General features: G+C 39.2%; 2 protein-coding genes across 7 annotated transcripts in view; one reads left to right on the top strand and one right to left on the bottom strand.

Moving 5' to 3' along the window:
- pikfyve (phosphoinositide kinase, FYVE finger containing) overlaps positions 1-1,390 on the bottom strand; it is a 36,439-nt gene extending 35,049 nt beyond the window's left edge. Inside the window, exon 1 of one of the 2 annotated variants that reach the window (XM_086090991.1) lies at positions 1,244-1,390. The gene's annotated coding sequence lies outside the window, so the exon portion shown is untranslated. The remainder of the gene's footprint in view (positions 1-1,243) is intronic. The other variant, XM_086090992.1, reaches the window with a different exon arrangement.
- On the top strand, positions 1,151-15,033 carry sgo2 (shugoshin 2). Of its 5 annotated transcripts, none has more exons than XM_086090997.1 (10): positions 1,849-1,978; positions 2,402-2,531; positions 2,626-2,801; positions 6,816-6,890; positions 7,846-7,913; positions 7,987-8,120; positions 8,976-10,646; positions 10,722-10,811; positions 14,675-14,744; positions 14,830-15,033. In XM_086090997.1, exons 2-10 carry the CDS (start codon positions 2,447-2,449, stop codon positions 14,852-14,854), a joined length of 2,394 nt encoding a protein of 797 aa, XP_085947123.1. In that variant the 5' UTR covers positions 1,849-1,978; positions 2,402-2,446; the 3' UTR covers positions 14,855-15,033. The 5 variants fall into 5 exon arrangements, with proteins under 5 accessions (XP_085947120.1, XP_085947123.1, XP_085947122.1 ...); XM_086090996.1 differs by having other exon boundaries at positions 14,630-14,744; XM_086090994.1 differs by lacking the exon at positions 1,849-1,978 and adding an exon at positions 1,151-1,294 and having other exon boundaries at positions 8,976-10,811; positions 14,630-14,744.
- Positions 15,034-15,130: the final 97 nt, after the last annotated feature.

Raw genomic sequence — 15,130 nt, 5'->3', positions numbered from 1 at the left:
ATGTTTGTCTATATTGCCACACGATTGGCTGGCAACCAGTCAAGTGTGTATTCCGCTTGGCAGTCTCTAAATCAGCTGGAATAACGACCAGCACAGCTGAGTGAGAAATATAGAAAATGGATGGCTGAAATAATGATTAGAATATTGAAAAACAATTATTTAATGATATGCAACTAATTTTGAAATAATACCAAAACTATGTATTCCATCACACGTTGTTTTTCTTTAAAGTATTTATTTTGCTATCCTACTTTTCCAAGAAGGAAACCGAATGAATTGTCTTTTCGATTAAATTACTGAGTGGTTTAACAGTTGTAATAGCTTTTTACAGAAAAATACAAACATTCGCTACATTAAGTGATGAGATACATATAACAAGCGATTTATAGCTGGGGGGCGGGGGGTTGACTACTACAAACACAAAGTGGCCGCAGTCCGCTGTCCTGTCACAACTAAGGAAACTTCTGCAAAAAATCGTTCGTGACAAACGCTACGTTTACCATAACATCTGAAAATGACGTCCCTAAAATAGCAAAAATTGTTTGTTGGCAAATACCACTCAAAAATGCACAATAATTAGATGATAATGGAAAGGAATTGAAGATTATTCTCACGTTGACACTAAGGGACGATCGATTAGATCGGCATTGCAAGCTTTATATTTCAACAAGTGACAAACCCATACGTACATGCACAATTGTGTCATAAATGACCCACCTCCCCCCCAAAAAAACAATGATTGACTTACTCTTTGAAGAACTGTCCGAACATTGTACGTTATGCCATTTGTGATCATCAAATCTCGAGAAAATTACAGAAGTGCCATCACGTTCCCCGCCCTGTCATGTGACCATAACAGGCGGTAGCGTGACTGGCGTTACGGAGTACTGTATGTGTGCGCGTTTGACATCTTGAGACACAGCCAAGTATTTAACATAATTAACATACAACACAAATAAAGAATCGCTTACGTTTTGTTAGCGACACTGGCTGATAAACTTCCTTCCGTGCAATTTTCAGCTAATGCTACAAAACAGCGCAGTTGCCATCCCACAAAAAAAAATCATATTTGTAATAATTTAAATAGCGTCCCCCAGAGCGCAAAAGTCATGTTAGCTAACTAACTACTTGTCATTTGTACAGTCCTGTGCATACTAGCTAATGTTAGCATCCGATGCTAACTAGCCGGTTGACCGCAACAACCTTATTTCTCTGACACGTTCTGAACCTGCTTTCGACCTACCCATTTACTTAGGGATTAGACATCGTTGGTTGAAGACCTCAAACGAGCCAGGTATCCAAAAAAATCCATTTCATTGAACATTTTAGCCGACTCCCACACCCAAAAAGACGGCTTTGAGACACACTCTTCGTCCCACTTAACTACTGTGCGAGCTAAGTTAATAGCCAGACATTACAAGCCGAGCCAGCACAATTGAGAGGTCGATTAGCTCCGGTTGTTTTTAATTGATTTCATACAAATAAACACGTTTTTTTTTGGTGTTTTTTTGTATACGTATAGGCATAATAATAACGTGAATTAGCCCACAAGGTAAACTGGACTGGATAAGCTACGTCTGTTAGTTTTTATCTCCATCACTGCTTTAGCAGACATACTCATTAGTTAAATATGTACACTACAGCGTATTTGTACTGTAGAACAGTATTTTCTACAGCCATTATTCTGCAGAAGTCAATCAGTTTAAGCACATAACAAGTGTGCGTGCGTACTGCGAACGAAAAAAAAACACAAACACAAACGAAAACCAACTGCTTAGCCTAAGCAGACAAATCCGGGGAAGAAGTGAATCGAACTGTAGTCATTTCTGATTGGTTCCTCGCGAACGCTAAGCGGAAGCGCGGCGCAGTTTGTTAGTGTTCAAAATTTGAGGGAGTCGTGTTTTAGAGACGTTTCAGTTTTTGTCTGACATTTCAGAGGATCTACTAGACAAGTCGCCTGACTTCTAACATCTTCTGCGTGAGTCAAACACAGTTCAGAATCGTTTCAACAACAAAAATGTTGATGGCAAATGCTAACGGTAATGTCGGACTAACGTAAAAGGGCCACGTTCTGTCACTATACATTTGTGCCTACCTCGCTTATTAACTTTAACTATTTTATGGACACAATGTACGTACAGTCAAGTTGACGTTTTGATGCATCTAGCCAACAAGATATTCTGGTGTACCAAATAAGATTTACATAGAAACACCCCTGCTTGCGTTATTTTGCCGTGAACGGTTCTGATTGGTCTATTTTACCGTGTTTACAGTAGGGTGGCTGCTAGGGCAATGTTTGTCCAGTAATATTGTGTTTCCTGTCTGCAGAATCGTCACAAGCTACATCGACATACATTTTTTTCCCCAACTGCATTATTATCATTATTATGTTGTCTTTAAGGTGGCTGGATTTGTCAAGTTAAAGCAAGTTGACTCGTCTCCAGTTATGATGCAATTTAAAACAATGAGGCCTGTCAAGGCTTCCAAGAAGGATTTTGCCACAGCATCCAAGATTAAAAATAAAGTGCTCAGTGAGTTTCCTGGATTTCTTGAATGTCATAACATTTACAAGATCAAAATAGCTAAATTTTAACATTTTTTCCTTCTCATTTCTCTTGATGCCAGACACCTCATCCTTTTTCAAGGTCTCATTGAAGAACAATAACAAGGCCTTGGCTCTTGCCTTACAAGCTGAGAAGCAGAGGTGCATGCTGCTACAGACAGAGAACGTGCACCTGACAAAGACAGTGGAGTCCGTATGCTTTAATTTGGCTACCAACAAGCACAAATACAGGAAACTGGTGAGATTATTTACTGTTAACCCATGGATGTAGAGTCATTCTCAAAAGTGTTCTGAACTCTTGTCACTTGTCATAAAAAAACAGCTCAGTGGCCCTGTGGGAGAGCATAGGTGTCAAACTCCGGTCCTGGAGGGCTGTAGTCCTGCAGGTTTTGGATGTTTCCGTTCTCCAACACAGTTGCTATATGATCAGCTCATCAGCAAGCTCTGCATAAGGCTGATAACGATCCTGCTGATTGGAATCAGCTTGTGTTGGAAGAGGGAAACCTCCAAAACCTGCAGGACTGCGGCCCTCGAAGGCCGGAGTTTGACACTTATGTGGTAGAGTGTCCGCCCTGAAACTGGGAGGTTGTGGGTTCAATCCCCGGCTGGGTCATACCAAAGACTATAAAAATGGGACCCATTTGCCTCCCTGCTTGACACTCAGCATTAAGGGTTGGAATTGGGGGGTTTAGATCATCAAATGATTCCCGAGCGGGGCTCCTGCTGCTGCTCACCGCTCCCTCAGGGGATGGGTCAAATGCGGAGAACGAATTTCGCCCCGCTTAGTTGAGTTTGACAATCAGTGGTACTTTAACTTTAACTGCAGACGGTGAGGTGATGAGCAATCTCAAAAGCTCTGGGCTAAAACTGTGCCTGAAAACTTGCGCAGAAAAGTACATCTGATCGAAACCCAAAGCTTATGTGCACCCAAAAATGTTTTGATTTATAAAACAATGTGTAAACACACATACGCACGCCTGCAGGCAATTTCCCTTTATAAATGCCACACAATCCCAACCGGTGTCTGCAGCTGATTCCATGCCGTTCCCCGCCCTAATTCTGCCAATTTCCTCCCGTATTAGACATTGCAAATCTATCTCATTAATGGTTTTTGTAACAGTTAATAATAATAATATAGGAAATAGATGGATCTTCATACTGGAATTACGTGCTGTAGTGAAACTTAAGTGTATACAATGAAAACCTTTTGATTCCTTGCAATTTAATAGACAATCAAATCTATTGTAACGAGAGCATTGTCTGTTGTTGCCGCCGGCTGTCGTAGCTGCTTATCGCGTCCCGTGTTTTGAGAGCTAGGAAGCGAGGTACGTATTTCGCCGTCGTTTGTCGCCTCCCGTGTGCCGAGCTCATACCTCCACCATGATGTACATTGCATTTTTGTGTGAATAAGAATAATAAAAAAAAATTAAAAATCAACGTACATTGAAACCCTCATTGGAGAGGTCGAGTCACGGAAGGCCGTGATTATTGGGCGCTCCACAGCATGGGGATCGCGAATAAAAGCAAGCAGGCTGAGATTTGAAAAAAAAACGCCTCAGGGTTTACAGTGGCAGATTAGGTGGTGGGGGGGGGAGGCATAATAATAATAATGACAATAATAAAACTAATCTGGTCTGATATAAAGCTGAGCATAAAAAAAATAATTCACCAATTTATGGCAAAGGCAAGTGCAGAGACCACTTTACAATACTTGGTTTTCCAACTGACCTCCATGATGGAGCTATAACTCTCTTTGCCTGTAGTAATCTTAGATCCACAAACATTCACTGGTATTTATTTAGTCTATGCTCAGCCGGGTAGAGGCCATGCAGAAAAAAATTGGGCTCCAGTCCCTTATTCAAATGCAAAATAGTTTGAATCATTGTTCTGACTTTCCTCCAGAATTCCTGTAATCTGGTACAGCTCCATATACAGTGGAACAATGTTCCCTTATCCTCACCACATTTAATATATGTACCAGGTGTATTAGGGTCAAACCTATTACGTTTTTTTAAGGGTTATACACTCTCATCATCCAATTATATTGCAATAGTTTGATCTGTTTTTGGGCTTTTACACAAATTGACTGCCATTGTTCCACTGTACGTTTCTCCCCCAAATCCGCCCTCCAAGCATTTAGTTGAGCTTACATTGCGAACTGTCTGTTGAGGATTTGGCTAGCATGTTTATAATGTAGAAATAATGCCTCTTACAGAAGGGTCTTTAATTAGACCTTCCTCCAGTACACATTTCATTTTGATGAAAAGGACATAATGAGATGCAAGCAGGACGGTTGGATATTATGTTTGTCAACTGTAAATATCAGGAAATGTTGTTTTGTCGTGTGCGTGAGTACTTGATCGATATGCAAACTTTAAAGCCTGATATTAAGCAGGCAATGTGAGCAGATGCTTTTACAGGCGAGCAATTGTTGAGTAACAACTGTGAACATAGAAACAGTGGCAGATTAATCCATGCAATATACACACACACTTGAACTTTCAGAGATTAAGAGTGATTAGAAGAGCCTTTCATGGATACTATTATTAGCAAATTCCAAATTTAAAGGTTTATTCAAGGATTTTCTTAAAAAGTAGAAGCCAAATGTCCATTTGCCATTTTTTTAAAACCATGTGGAAGACTATCCTCTCAGCCATTTTCAAAGTACGCAGTGGGATCGGTGGAGCTACAACGATGGTTGGCTGTGTCCAAAGCTCACGGGCTACATGCTACAAACACTCGAAGTGCTAGGAATGAGCACGTACGTCATTATGTCACGCCCAATTCACACTGACTGCGGAACGGACGCGGAGGGTTTTCCGTACGGCCGCCGCAAGTAAATAGAAAGCATTCGAGTCTGCATGTCAATTGACACCAGCTGCAGTGCGCAAGGGATCCTGTGGAAGGTTTCCGCAAGCATTCAGTTTTTTCGGACACCGCATGCGGATTTTCCTGAAGCTGAAGAAATTACACGAGCCGGACAGGAAGTCGAGCGTTTGCATCAAGGTAGATCCGGTATGTTTAAAAATAAAACTGTTTGCGAACTCACTTTTTTGGGAGGGAAGCTGGCTAACTACATAGCATGACATGAGTTGGACATTTAAGACAAAAACAAGCTCAGAATAAATTGCACATGACAAAATATCACAAAATGTACTTACCCATGGTGGAAGTGCCAGCAATATCAATGTGACACCAGGCAAGTGTGGCTATTGTTTACCAATAGGACTCTATATACACATTTTTTATCGCGTGAACTCAACTCTCCAGTGTGAACCGAACCGCCGTGATCTTGTGGTCTGGCGGGTGCAGATTTGCGGACACGGACAGCTCACGCAACGCACGCAGTGTGAATTGCAGTCCGTGCGGCGGCCGTACGGAAAGCGCACCGCGTCGGTTCCGCAGTAAGTGTGAATTGGGTATCAGTTCGAATGGCAGGATCGAGAACCAATACGATGATACGCAGCAACAAGAGATACACCTTTAAGTTATTAACTTAAAAGGTGCATTGTGCAGTTCAATGAATGGAAATAAAGTTTTCTCGAAACGTCTGTGGTTATTGAATTAACATATGCATGGTCTGTGGAGGTTCTACATTTGTTTGCAGAATATGCACAATTTTAGGTTCAAAAATGTTGATGAACCATAGATTTGTGCGTTGTTTCACGCACATATATTTGCATACGCACGGTTGGTGAATGAAGCCCATTGTCTTTTTCTCAGCAGGTAATAAAGTTATGAGTTGCTTTTGTGAAAAACTATTGCTCGAGCAGTTGAAAAAGTTGCTAAATGCAGTAAAGTGAAAAAATCGTTACGTTTGTAACACTAACTGCTTTTCTAAACTATTAATTTAGGAAAGCACAGTTAGTTTGTTCCCTGCCATGATGTTTTTGTAAGCAGGCATTTTGGCGAGAAAGCAAATTGAGCTAAAGCCGCATACAAATAATTGATAAAAAAAAAAGAATAAAAAAAAGGCCCGAGCAAATGAACTCAAATATATGGATTTAAATCGATCAATTCTAGCTCTGTCACAGACTCGGGACAGAGAGTTGTGTTTTCTGCTTCTTCTTTTTTTAGTTCATCCTTGCACTTTTCTATATGCCATCGTAGGCAATCTTCAATGGTGGCTTTACAAATGACAAACTGAGCTGAAGTCTTGTCACGTCATATATATGAGAATGCAACTGCCACCTATTGTGGCATTCAACTTGAGTTGCAAACTCACAACAAACTTTTTCTTTTTCTTTCACAGCTCCTTATTTTGAAAAACCTTTATAGCAGCACCCTCAAACACTTGAACATGGTGGCTGAATTATTCCCTGACAACGTAAGTAGAACACTTATTAATTGTTCATGTTGATATTTTGTGGTGTGGTGTTGTGTGTGTGTGGGGGGGATCTAAATTTGTGAAGGTAGGGTATTGAATTGATTGGTGCTTAACTTCACAGTGACTTTCAAGATAGCTTAAAATAGCCAAATTCTACTGTGGAAAAAAAAAACACCTGAATGTTTAAATATAAGGTCTTAAAATTATGCAGTGGGACAAGACTGTCAGGTTTTGACGTCTTGCCTAATATTTGTGCATTCGCTAGTGTGGCCTTTGGGGTCTAAGCTTTAAGAGGAGATAATATTTGTGATGTTTCGGAGCCAGGGTTTTAAGCAAATACTGTATGAATGTGTTTTTGAGTAGTAGTCATGTCATTTGTTTTCACTCAGATAGAAGTGGTGCGATTTTAGTACAAAGCTTAAAGGATATGCATTAAAACGTTATGCATTTGGTGCATGCAGTTCCTAGGTGTCCTTTTTGACATGACTATTGTATTGTTTTGTCAAAATTTACACACACACACACAATAGTAGTAGTTGTATGTATATGTATATGTATATATATATATATATATATATATATATATATATATATATATATATATATATATATATATATATATATATATATATATATATATATATATATATATATATATATATATATAAACTTGTTATAATCATGAGCCACCTCAATATCAAGGGTGACCTTGGGGGTAGGTAGGTTGTGTGGAGCGGGGTGGGGGGAATGGGGGTGTGAGGAGGGCTAGTTCGCTCAAAAGTGGCTATATATATATATATATATCACCCTTGATATTGAGGTGTCTCATGATTATAACAAGTTTGACATCCCTCATCTAATGGGACCTAATACAGAATACTTCTATGTATGTTTTGAACTCTTTAATGTAAATGTGCAGCAGTTTAAAATGAGTTACTTTATTAAACCCCCACAGGGACTCTTTGAACCATCCGAGGACCACAGTGACCTCCCAACTGACCCCAACAATCCTCCAATTGAAAAGTAAGGCTCATTTTACATTACAATTGTCACCCCGTCTGACATCTAATCTCACTCTAACTGACCGTCCTGATAGCCTTCCAATTGTGACACCAGATCTTCCAGAAGTTTCAAAGGATTCAACGGAACTCAATCCAGAAATTCAAGTGGGCATTCTTGAACACAACATGCCTGCAGTCTTACCTCTCCTGAGCAGAAAGTTGAGCAACGGTTGGGACATGACTACGGTTATACAGTATAGGCAAACGTGTTGGGACACCTCTTAATCAATCAGTTATGAAAACCATTAGATGTTGGACTTTGTCTATCCTCTCTCTTAATTCTTCATTTTACCGAGACATATTGCACATATTGTGTTGTGGAAACATTTTAGGAAAGGTGCTTAGAGAGATGGAGATGGTTTAATCCATTAATCAGCTTTTAAGAATTATTTCTGTTGTATGGAATTGTTGAGTAGTGGTGTCATGAATTTTGTATTAAGGCACATTTCAGTGCACTACTTGGATTCAACTTGGTTACAATCAACCAGTTTTTCTGTGCAACCATTCCTTAGCTATGTGCTATGGAAAACTATGCATTGGGTCCACAACTCAAAAAAGATTGTGAACCACTGCCCTACTCGCCTCCCTGACCACAAGACCATCATAACCTTTGGAATTAACGACATGGTTAGTAGTGTAGTGGTTCACACAAAACTAATTTTGACCAAGATTACTTTACCTTGGAACTAGGACCTCTTTCGTCAAGAGTAATTTGTCAAGAGTAATTTATCAGTGGCTAAAAGAAGACCCTGCTTGGGGGTGTAGTTCTTTCGTTTAATCCAGAAACATTTGGGGCGGTGTCTGCAAAACTGATACTGATGCACATATCCATTTAGAAATTTCTGGTTCCAGGACTACAAGTATCATAAACTAAACTTCCTGGAATTTAGGCGGATATGTTTATTTTATTTACCTGCTAGGTAGAATGTCCCAATACTTTTGTCTCTGCATAAAGCATGTGTTTGTAGCTTCTCTGTTATGTCACTGAAAGCCTTGATTTGTGTTACTTTCCACAACTCCACAGCAAAAACAGATGATGAGAAAAGGTGTTCAAACCTGCAGGCACTCCAGATGGAGTCAGCCCACCAGTCCAACAGCTTAAGGGAGGACATGAATAGACTGTCAGTCAGGTGCTCTCAGTCCGGTTCCAACATGAACTCTTTGCTATGTCGACTGAGCAGCCAAACATCTTCAGCTATTAGTATTGCTGAAACACTGGGTCCTTATGCTGAAGTCAACGCTCCTTGTGATTTTATTGTAGTTGTGCCAGAAAAAAATGTAGTCCTCAATACAACAATGGAAATGACTCAAAGTAACGCTGCAGAAATTGCCATTTATCAATCAGCAGAGGAAAAAGCACTGCAGAAACCAAAATGCAAGAAGAAGAAAAAAAGTAACGTTGTTGTGTCAAATCCAACAGACAGTTCACAAGGTATGGACGGGGCACAGTCTAGTGTTAGGGAGACACAGCCGGAACCTAGTGCTACCACCTCTCACAGAGACGAGCATGCATCAGAAAGTTCTAACAGGCATCCCAAAGCCAAGTCTCAAAGTAAGTTAACATCGCGTATTCCCAAAATGGTAAATTCCAAAGTTGGCAGCTGTCAAAAGAATAAAATCACACAGTCAGCGGTGGATTCTGGTGATTTTGACTGTCCTGCCTTGGCTGATAATGTCATGGGTCATGACATATTTTTCTTTAAACCCAACGAGAACGCAAAGTTACCCACCGAGAAAGATTCTTCAGAACAAACAAGGTCAAACATCACATACAGGAAATCCAGGAAGAAAAGTAAAAGGGGCTCCTCGATCACCAGCATGACGTCAATGTTGCCACGTCTTGACCAAGAGAATGGTGGGTCAACAGTGGACCACAATGACCAAAGCGAAAATTTTCAAACTGCGGAGTTAGAGGAATCAAGCCATCCCACAGGTGGATATGAAACACAGGTCAACACTGAGTCCTCCAAGTCTCAAGGACATCCCAAGTCAAAGCGCAGAGAAACATTTGATGTATCTGTAGATCACACTGCGCACATCAGAGAACAACCAGGACTGCTGTCAAACAATAAGGACTCCACCAGGGATGTACAAGAATCCTTGGAAAGTTGTGCAACCAGAGACGGAGGTTCTGTTGCTGCCATGCCAAGTTCCTGCAAGCGTCCTTGGGTGTCCACTCAGGATCCAGGAAGCCTTCCAGTAGACTTGTATGGCAGTCAGAACCAAGATGACGTACAGGCACTAGAGGAATTCTTTGTTGCTGGGAATGAATTTCAGAAGTCCAAAAAAGCTAAGAAGGAGGTCTCAAGTATATCCAGAAGGAAGAAATCACAACAAAGTAATGACTCTAGTGATAATGCAAAGGACAAGAAGAAGAACAAACAATGTCATGGCAAAGGGATTTGTCCTGAGGAGGATGTGGCTTATCTTTCAGATCCCACTGACTCCCTTTTCTGTAATGACTTGGCGTTCTTGGATGATCCTAACCTACACGGTGAAGATAATTACATATTTAAGTCAAAGTCCAGGGCGGATAGAAATTCTAAACGGTATCGAAAGACATCCAAACTGCCTCCACCCGGCAACAGCGAGAGAAATCTGAGACAGACATTGATCATTTCTGAGCTGGAAATGCCTGCTATGAACTACACGACGATATTGTCCAAAGAGATGTCTGCAGACGATGCAGATGAAGGTGAAGCAGCTCGTCAACATTTGGGTGACCTGATCACTGATGAGATGCCACCATGGTTGAACATCTCTATTGCAGACACGGAGCCAGGCTGTGTAACTTGTAGTCCTAAACAACACACCTCAAAGATGGATGAGACCGCCTTGATCACCCCTCTCTCTTCTGTTGGTAAGTTGATAATGAACTTAGTTTAGGCCACATAAACGTTGGTATTTTTTTTTTGTGCAGTTGATCCTCGGTGCCGAAACGCAATCTCTTCCAGGAGACTGTTCAACCTTTTAACTTATTTTTTTGACTAGTTGGGACTAAGCATTGGCCGATAATACAGCTAAAAATTTTTTGCCTTTTTAAAATAAATAACAGCATTTACCCCCCCCCCCCCCATTGAACACTATTTTATTTGTAAACAAAATGTAGACTATTTGGTGCATTAAGAAATGTGGCAAAATCCAGCCATTATTATCCATCTCAGGGGGCAGCCATTTTGCCACGTGCTGTCGACTGACAATGACATCATCGTTGCTCAGGGCTCAGACAACAACCAATCACAGCTCACCTGTTTTTTTTAAGATGAGCTGTGATTGGTTGCAGTGGTTTAGTCCTGGGTGTACGCAGGTATACGGCGTATACCCACTTATTTTTCAGTCAGTTTCGTGTCTACCCAGTTCTAAATCCTCAATTTTGCGTCTACCCACTTCTGAATCCTCCTGGAATATATAGATCAGTGGCCATGACCCACTCTCCGCTGCCTCTAACTGGCTGGCCTGCACTCGCTGTCTTATTGGTTAATTAAAGGCATGAGAACTGATGCGCCTATCAAAGAAAGAGTAGGGCGGGTCATGCCGAGGACTTTATTGCTAACGCATGGGTGCCAATGCCACTCTAGTTGATTGACAGGTCGCTCCGTCTCCTGCGAGATGATAGTAAATGTGAGTGAGACAGAAATAAATAAACGTCTTTCCAGTGAGTGACAGCATGAAGGCGATCCGGACATATACTGTACATACAATGAAAACATCATTTACCGGCATGTTTTAAAGTTGTTTCCAAATAAATCATTGTTAACTTTTAAACTACTGGCAATATCACTGTACAGAGGAGGTTTTTGTCGCCAATACGTTATAGTTGATCTGTGCGTTTCGGCTAGGCTATAATGTTATAACGTTATCCTAAAGTTATCAATTTAGCCCTAAACTAGCTAGAATAGAATTATGTAGGGCAGTGGTTCTCAACCTTTTTTCAGTGATGTACACTCTGCAAAATATGTTTTCAGCCTCGTACCCCCAACCAGCGCAAAGCATTTTGGATGAACAAAACAAAACAGTGCTGTGCCATCTTGTGTCTGGTTTTAATTTGGGAACTGGTTTAAACTTTGGCCACAGTCCCGCTATGTATCGGTCAAAAAAAAAGAAAAAGGAAAGAAGTAATTGTCATAATGGTAAATAAATAATTGTGCAATAATTATCAACATAACAAGTCCTCCTTTTGGATCATGGTAAAGGTTGGTTTTCAAAACAAATAGTTCAGTTAACTTTAAATAAAAGCCCAAACTGGAAAAAGAAAAAAGAAAAAAAGATGGTTTCTTGCATGTATGCTATTTTTTAAATATATTTTAAAATCCCATGTGCCCCCTGATGTGTTTTCACGTATCCACAGGGGTAACCCTAACCCTAACACCCCGATTTTAAAATCACTGATGTAGAGAACTACCATAATTGTTTCAGTAATTGTATAATTAACCTAGTTTTAAAAGACTGTTATACCAGACTGCAAAATAAGATGAATGAAACTGTAATAAATGACAGGACCAGAGATTATCTCAGGGCCTATGAAGGTACCCCCCCCCCCCCATCCCCCCACCCCCGCCCTTAATTTATTTTTATGTCTAAGTAACGTTAACCAAGTTATCGTTTGGTTTTGGTTTGGTTTTATTAAACATATACACATAAATAAAACACATTACAAGATGAAAATATAAGTTGAAGTAAAAAAGAAAAATGAGAATAGGAAGAAAGAAAAGAGTTTATATGCTCAAAAGGGGTAGGAGGAAGTATAAAATGTATCTAGTCCTACCCCTTATTCGTTTTATGTAGATTCAATGATAAGGTTAATGTATTTCAACAAAAGAACATTTATAAACTTAGTCATATATGCAAGTGCACTTAAACATATGCACATTTGCCAGCAACATATGTACATGAAATTCATACGCATATACCAGAATACATTTATGAATCATATCCTCATACTCACATACAATTTTCATTACACTCATACCGATACATCCAAAGAAATTACAGCATATATACAATTTTAACAGCTCATGTCTGATTTAAGTAATTTTTTTAAACTTTGCTTTTAAACAATTTTGTTTAATTCAGCAAGTGACTGACATCTTTTGAGGTCAGTTCCAAAATTATTCCACAAATTAACACTTTTTACAGAAACACACCTTTGCTTAATATTTGTTCTTGTTTAGATTTTTTGGTAGACACTTGTACCCCTTATGTTAGAAGGACTCTCTAATTTTAAACAGCTTCTGAGTACTGTGGCAGAGTAGATTGTTGTGTACTTAATGCATTATTTGTGCTATTTTAAACTCAACTAAGTCGTAAAATGTCATTGTATTTGTATTGTATTTGTCATTGTATTTTTTCTGTATATTTTGATAGATTAATTATTCTAATGGCTTTTTTTTGCAGTTTGAAAACAGGATCGGTATTTGTTTAATATGCGTTTCCCCAGATTTCCACACAATAGGTCAGATATGGTAATAATAATGAACAATATAATGTGTATAATGATTTCTTATTCAGGACGTCCTTAGTTTTAGAGAGTATCCCTATAATTTTGACATTTTCCTTTAGATTTTTTTTTCTGTGTGTGACTTCCAACATAATTTTTCATCAATAACTACTCTAAGAAATGGATTTTCATACACTCTTTCTATTTCAATTGAATTTACCATAATTTTGACCTGTTGTGTGGTTTGTCTAGTAACAAAAACTATAAACTTTGTTTTATTTAAGTTTGGTGATCATTTGTTCATGTCAAAATGGGATTTTTTTTATGTGTTTAATTCATATTCCACAGTAGTCAGAAGCTGCTTCAGGTTCACTCTTGAACAGTAGAGAGTTGTGTCATCAGCAAATAAGACACTTATGAATATTTTTGAGACACAACAGATATCATTTATATACAATATAAATAATTTGGGGGCCTAGCACAGACCATTGGGGGACTCCATGAGTAATCTTCAAGTGTTTTGATTGTATATTGTTAAACTGTAAGTACTGATATCTACTATCCAAATAACTTTTCATCCATTTATATGCCAAACATTGTATACTGTATACAATAACTTAAAGTAGTATAGCCCTAACTAACTTATATGATGTAGTTTAATTTTATAGTAGATAACATATTAATGTTTACCTCACAGTAAATACGTTTTACATTACATAACGTAAGTAAAATTTAGAGTATACCCACTTCTCCAGGGACCACTACACCACTGATTGGTTGTTACCTGAGACCTGAGCAACTTTGATGTCATTTTCACTCGACAGCAACTGGCAAAATGTCCGCCTCCTGATATAAATAAAAACTGCTGGATTTGGCTGCTTAACTCATATTCTACTAACAAAATATTAACCAGAACACCATATTAAGACTAGTGGGGCCGCATAGAACATATTTTTGTCAAGGTATTTTTTTTAGGTTTGATGTCCCCTTTAAATAAGTAAATGTAAAATTTTTATTTTGTTATCATTTTTCTTAGCAAGTCAGTGTCCCATCACTGGTAATCTATTTTTAGGACAGACCAATGGGATACTCATGTTGTCGCTGTCTCGTTTCGACTAATTTGTTCTTGTAGGCCATTTCATAAAGGGTAAAACACAACACTACAAACTTGGTGTATTTACTTGGCATAAAGCAGTCATGTAGTGGCTGTGTGAGAAAGAAAATGGTGTTGTGTGTTGCAGCAGGTAGGGTCTTAACGTCAGTGACCAACACCTTTGCTAACCCAGATAAAGAGAACCAAAGGAGAAGCAGGAGATGCAAGGTCACCGTCAGTTACAAGGAGCCATCTCTGATTAGGTGAGAGCGACTCTTTTCTGTGAAATCCATTTGTGTGATAAGATGAAACACTCACTGTTTTTGTTCTCTCTTTTTTTTTGAACAGCAAAATTCGTCGTGGGGTGAAATGACACACACCATGTTCCTAAACTACAGTTTTTAAAGGCTGCCAGAAGAAGAAGCCAAACCAGTCCATCTGCAAAGACTGATTTTTCTTTCTTTACTTGATTTTTCATGTTAATGTTCATTCTTTCAAGTTGTTTTTAAATGCACCTTTAGTAAGTTTAATAAACATGTCTTGCTGACTGTTTGTGATGCGCGTGTTGGTTGGAGGCTGTTCATAAATGATTCAAATCTGCTTGTTCACCCGAGACGTCGCCTTTTGTTTCCTATGTGAAGGTCACCAC

This window comes from Leptonotus elevatus, chromosome 12 (assembly GCF_054856555.1).
Source record: "Leptonotus elevatus isolate MCC_2025b chromosome 12, RoL_Lele_1.0, whole genome shotgun sequence".
Classification (NCBI taxonomy): domain Eukaryota; kingdom Metazoa; phylum Chordata; class Actinopteri; order Syngnathiformes; family Syngnathidae; genus Leptonotus; species Leptonotus elevatus.
The sequence above is the reverse complement of the archived record's forward strand: the minus strand, read 5'-3'. Positions and strand labels throughout refer to the sequence as shown.

Coding starts and splice junctions, on each gene's coding strand:
- sgo2 (XM_086090994.1), top strand. CDS start 2,447: ATGATGCAATTTAAAACAATGAGGCCTGTCAAGGCTTCCAAGAAGGAT. Junction 2,802..6,815: donor AGCACAAATACAGGAAACTG/GTGAGATTATTT, acceptor TTTCTTTCACAG/CTCCTTATTTTGAAAAACCT. Junction 6,891..7,845: donor CTGAATTATTCCCTGACAAC/GTAAGTAGAACA, acceptor AAACCCCCACAG/GGACTCTTTGAACCATCCGA.